Source organism: Atta colombica, unplaced genomic scaffold (genome assembly GCF_001594045.1).
Source record: "Atta colombica isolate Treedump-2 unplaced genomic scaffold, Acol1.0 scaffold125, whole genome shotgun sequence".
Taxonomy (NCBI): domain Eukaryota; kingdom Metazoa; phylum Arthropoda; class Insecta; order Hymenoptera; family Formicidae; genus Atta; species Atta colombica.
Window position 1 is genome coordinate 884,878 of NW_017259212.1, and position 6,032 is coordinate 890,909.

The 6,032-nt window shown below is 33.6% G+C and overlaps 1 protein-coding gene across 1 annotated transcript in view; it reads left to right on the plus strand.

Moving 5' to 3' along the window:
- LOC108694820 (tyrosine-protein kinase transmembrane receptor Ror-like) overlaps positions 1 to 5,701 on the plus strand; it is a 12,109-nt gene extending 6,408 nt beyond the window's left edge. The window contains 10 exon segments of the mRNA XM_018204494.1: positions 174 to 258; positions 1,568 to 1,829; positions 1,914 to 2,038; positions 2,163 to 2,704; positions 3,125 to 3,361; positions 3,445 to 3,578; positions 3,683 to 3,899; positions 3,977 to 4,318; positions 4,392 to 4,660; positions 4,741 to 5,701. Of these exon segments, the coding sequence (XP_018059983.1) occupies positions 174 to 258; positions 1,568 to 1,829; positions 1,914 to 2,038; positions 2,163 to 2,704; positions 3,125 to 3,361; positions 3,445 to 3,578; positions 3,683 to 3,899; positions 3,977 to 4,318; positions 4,392 to 4,660; positions 4,741 to 5,436 (2,909 nt within the window). The 3' untranslated portion in view covers positions 5,437 to 5,701.
- Positions 5,702 to 6,032: the final 331 nt, after the last annotated feature.

Sequence of the window (6,032 nt, forward strand, 5' to 3'; positions counted from 1 at the left end):
ATGTAAATGCTTTTTAAATTTTCTTTAAAAGCTTTGATAAATTAATTACAATAAAAAATATTATTTGAGCTTTATAAAGTACATCATAGACATCAAGCTTTTTAACTTTCGTACTTACATTGATATTTGTGGGATATGATGTCACTTTTTCTGATGTCACTTTTTCTTTGCAGCTCCTATACATCCAGAACATTCTATGGGACAGCCGTCGGGCGACAGATTTTCCACGGGAATGTCAGGATCAGGTTTCATGGACGGGTGAGAACTTAAGATTTACAGACTTAATTTTTATAATTTTTAAAACATAATCACATCTTGTTCCTATAATTAATAAAATATTAAACGCTTTCGAATCATAATAAGGTATTTTTGAAATAATTCATATTTTTACGTTGCTAACATCAATAAGTTTAATTACTTTTTACTCTAATAACGAATTATAATTTATTATTGCATTAAAAAGAAAGAGCTATCTTTTGAGCTATCTTTTGAGCTTCTAAAGCTAAAATTCTTATATAAAATTCTTTTCTTAAAAAAAAAAAAAAAATTATGAAATTTTGTATGTAAAATGGAAGGAAAAATAACTGTCAGCAAAATTCAATCGTGAAATTTTAAGGGGATTTTGAGGATCTTGTTATTGTATGCTTTATCGCTAATTCTATATCAAAAATCTTTTGCCAATATTTGCTATTTCACTTACTTGGTTTCAATTTTGTTATTCTTTTGACTCCATCAGCTCGGAAGGGAGAAGGTTTAAGATAATTTCATTGTGATGCGTTCAATCAAACTAAATTCGAATTTTCACTCCTTATGACGCGAAGGAATTTAGCGAGCCCTCAAATTTGTTACCCGTGGCGTCATCTACAGGTATTCGGTTTATCGGTGTTTTCGAGAGGGCTGGCTGCTCCGTAGCATTACCATTAGTTTAGTTTACTACAGTTTACAAATGGTTGACACCGGGTGTGGTGTCAAATGACACAAGCTCCTAAACATCAAGCCAAATGTTTTGATAATTGATCTACGAATTATGAAGCTACTCTTGTACCTAGCATTGTTGCAAAATACATGTATTTTTGTACGAGCCAAAAATAACGCCAAGAATACGATGGAGCCAAGGTAATACTCCGTGCAGTTTTATGTCTCGCGAGGTTACATAGAGCCGCGAATATTTTTTCTAGATAACACAATCTTTCACATATGAAATCGATTAATAAATAATCAGACAACAACTGATAACGACCGATCTTGCTTCACCCATTCACTTCAAAATGTGATGAACGGTAGCTAGAAATCCAACTTTTTTGTGACTTTACTGAGGTTATGTTTTGAAATAATAACATGTCTGTTTCAATCCGAATCATCACATAAAAATATCACAAACGACCGTTGTTTTTCCATTTGTTAACGTAGTTTTGCTTTAGCTACTTACTTTAAATAAATTCACACGAAATCTAAATTACAAAAATTCTATGAGAAAAAATCAATTTTACCAATGCATTTTTATATTAATGAATAAACAATAAAGATAAGAATATGTATAAACTCTGTTATCTTTTTATTGTGACAGCATGGGACATGGAGATATGTTAGACATCTCAGGAACTGGAATGTCTACACCTCACATCTCTCACTTGGCATCCGTGAATCCGTTTAACATACTTTCGCCGAGTCCACAGCCAACCAGCTCACAATCCAGCACTATGGATTTCAATACACTCAGCGGCCTTACTAATGGCAATATACAATTCCCTCCTAATATGAATTTTGATGAGATATCAAGCATAAGTTCAGTTTCAGGCAGAAAGGACAATCATAAAGGAACTTGTGAGGTTTGTGCTTGAATACAAAAATAGATTTGAATTTAAAATTATTGATATGCAAAAAGAAGTTACAAGATTGTTAAATTCTTATAGGTATATATAGGAAAAACCTGTGCACAATTTGTAGGAAATCAATCGGTTTATATTATATATCCCATGACACAAAAAATGCTCGAGGAGAAATTAATGAAGGCCTTTCAAGTTATCAATTTCTCAAAGTATGTTTTTTTGAAGCTTCAAAAATATTGAAATAAAATTTATGTATAATATACAAGATAATATTAATATAACGATAAATGAGATGAAAGAGACTAAAATGTTTTCAATTATTTTATCACACAGTGAGCTCTCGTCAAATTGCGAAGGATATGCGAAGCCGTCCCTTTGCTATTCCGCCTTTCCGATTTGCCGCGATCCATCTAATATTAAAAAACCGAAGAACGCGGAAGCGAGCACGCAGCTCTTCAATCTCCTGAATTCCAAGCAGGATGATTTTTTAGACGATGGAGATCGCGATGACACGGATGATTTTTCGAGACTGCATAGTGTTCCCAAACGTAGTCCTACTTTGGGCCCAGTTTTCAATTTTATGCCTAATGAAGATGGGAAGTCAAGCAACAAGAAAATAATTAATCAGAGTTACGGCGACGCCCGAGCATCCAGTAGAAATGAGATCAATCGTAAATTACGAAGGATATGCCGGGAGGAGTGCGAAATGCTGGAGAATGAGTTGTGCAGAAAGGAATATGCGATAGCGAAGAGGCATCCGTTGATTGGGCATCAAGTGCCTTTGGTTGAATGTTCTGACTTACCACTGGAAGGGACAACTGAAGCTCGTGATTGCTTAACACTTGGATTATCTGTGGTAAACAACGTACAAGAAAGTATGTATTTTTTATATTTTATTAATTGAACTGATTTTAACTTTTAATTCTATCTTTTGCACATCCAAGTTACAATCCAACAGACTCATGAAAAAACACAAACATGAAGATACACAAATCAATACAAATTCTTATTTCCAAAAAAATATATAAATATATACGATGATCTTAAAATTTGCTCAGCTAGTAAAAGAAGAAATGAAATTTAATTTACTGACGTGCTTGGTATCAAATCAAATACTATTAGGATTGAAAAATATGCTATAGGATTGAACATATAGGATTGAAAAATATGCTAAAAATAGAAATTATTTTTTGATTTTTTAATTATTAGCTATATATCATAAGGTAAACAAATATAAAATGTTCAGTAGATAGAAATCTTAAAGACTGCATATAATTTTAATATGTTTCTTGTAGATGATTATTGCTATTGGGGTAGTGGAAAATCTTATCGAGGAATTGTGAAAACAAGTGTTAGTGGAAGAATGTGTTTGCGGTGGTCTCATCACTTTAATCTTCCGATTTCTGATTATCCCGAATTAGCTGGACGTCATTCTTATTGCCGGAATCCTGGCGGTAAAGAAATTCAGCCATGGTGTTATGTTGATATCAATAATAGAATGCAAAAAGAATTTTGCAGTATACCTAAATGTGGTAAGAATTTGTAAAATACACAAAACTATATTTTACCTATTATACTATGCGTGTACTTAAAAAAACATTTCTATTATTTTCAGTTGAGAATTTATGGATTTATGCGGTCGTTGGTTTTGTACTAACAGGAGGATTTGTTATTATATTAATTTGTTATTGCTGCTGCTACAGAAGTAGGAAATCCAGAAGGCAAATGAATCATTTACCATCCAATAAAGTAAATATATTCGTATATTTTCTACGCAAAAGTGGAAAATTGTATTGATATTTTCCAATTATAGTCGCAAGCAGATAATATTATTAATATTTTCTTTTTAATAGATGTTAACTAGTATCCAGTGTGATAAGAACATATATGATGGAAGGAGGAGCACAACACAACCCATGGAAATGAGTTCTCTTTTGGCAGGTCCTGGTAATACAACGCCGGGCACTGGCACTTTAAGTAGTGGCAGTAGTAGAACATCTAATAATAGGATACCCCAATTTACTACAAATAATATTGTGCTCTTGCAAGAACTTGGTGAAGGCGCTTTTGGTAAATATACGAAAATTATTTTTGCTGTATGTTCAATAAATAATTTTACTAAAAATTAATATTGACTATATTTTTAGGAAAAGTTTATAAAGGCGAATTACAAACGGGAAATAAATGTGAGCCACCTATTTATGTAGCGGTAAAAACACTGAAGGAAAATGCTACGCCCAAGACTCAAAGCGATTTTAAAAGAGAAGTCGAATTGATGACAGATCTACGGCATCCGAATATCATTTGTTTGCTTGGTGTGATACTGAAAGGGGAACCAATGTGTATGCTCTTTGAGTACATGACTCAAGGAGATTTGCATGAGTTTCTAATCTGTCATTCTCCGAGATCGGATGTTCCATTAAATAATAGTGGCGGAAAAATTCTGGAACAACCGGAGTTTTTGCATATTGCTTTACAAATTGCTTCTGGTAGATATTGATTTTCTTACAATTAGGTTGATGATAATTTTGTTTTACATATAATAATTATTGTTCTTCTTAGGCATGGAATATTTAGCTAGTCATCATTACGTCCATCGTGATTTGGCAGCAAGAAATTGCCTAGTAGGCGATAATTTAACAGTCAAAATCTCAGACTTCGGTCTGTCGCGAGATATATATAGCAGCGATTACTACAGAGTACAATCCAAGAGTTTACTCCCTGTTCGATGGATGCCACCCGAGTCGATTCTTTATGGTAAATTCACTACCGAGTCGGATGTATGGAGTTTCGGAGTTGTACTCTGGGAAATTTACAGCTATGGCTTGCAGGTAAAATTAAAGTTATCAAATTAAAAGTAATAATAATAAATTTTATAATGTTTTCTTACAATTTATGCATTTCTGTTTAGCCATATTATGGATACAATAATCAGGAAGTTATAGATATGATTCGCTCGCGGCAACTATTACCGTGTCCTGAAGATTGCCCGACGATGATTTATAGTTTGATGATCGAATGCTGGCACGAGGTAGCGAATCGTAGGCCACAATTCCCGGAAATACATCATCGACTGCATAATTGGTACATAAATCAAACCTATTTGAGTGATTTCTGTAACGAATCTATCACCAGTTATTCCGGCAGCAGTCACAAGAGTACGAACAAGACTAATTCGACACAACTGTCAGCGCCAATATATAAGAGTGATCAAAAAACAGGCACGGAACCAGTAAGCATGTGTAATCTTAACGATCATAATAACGTGAAAAAAATGCTACCACCAACAAATACTTTTCCGAATTCTAATTGCGTTGAGCAGAGACCAAATTGTGGTTTTAGCACGGAGCATGGCACACCAATAAAAACGTCTAATTACCAGAATCCCACTACGAATGTCAATCTGAACGATGTCTACGACGACAAACAGTGTTGCTCGCCCAAATTGAGTGGCGCAAAGAAAGTTTTACCTGCGGTAGTACCTCAGTCGGGTATTCCCAAGCCAAACGTGCCTAATGGCTCAAGACCGATGCAAAACGGCGCGCAATTAGTTGTCAGGTTACCAGATCCCAGTAAAGTTATGACTGAAACAAGGGTATCAAAATGAACGATTTCATTCGCGATCACGAATGATTCACCTTCGATCAAAATGCAGCTCGAAACAAAATGCAGCTTCTGATTTTCAACAGAAACATTAGCTCCTTACCATGTTCGTTCACAACTTCAAGAATTTGGAATTCAGCAATTGTAGGTTGTCATCAAAATAGCCACGGCCAGTTTTAAAAGAGGAAAAAAGAAGCATCATCACCGAATGCGTTGTTTATATATTTGTCATGATATTTGTCAGTGTCAATGAAAACATATGTTTATTCTTGCGATACTGTCAGATATACTTTTTTTTCGATAATATTATAAATGAATAGGGTAGATACAAAGAGCTGCTACTACTAATCATTGCCATATACATTTATTTATTTTTACAAATATATACCTATTTTATATTGGCTCTTATTATTAGTTCGGATAACGTATATCTAGTGTGTTTCCTCTTACAATCTATTATTTTTTTGGATGTGGTATCGAACAAACAAGATAGACACAAAGAGTAGCTACAATACTTAATCACTGCCATATATATGCATTTATTTATTGTTATAAATATACACGTATTTTATAATATATAATATTACCATTTATTTTTAA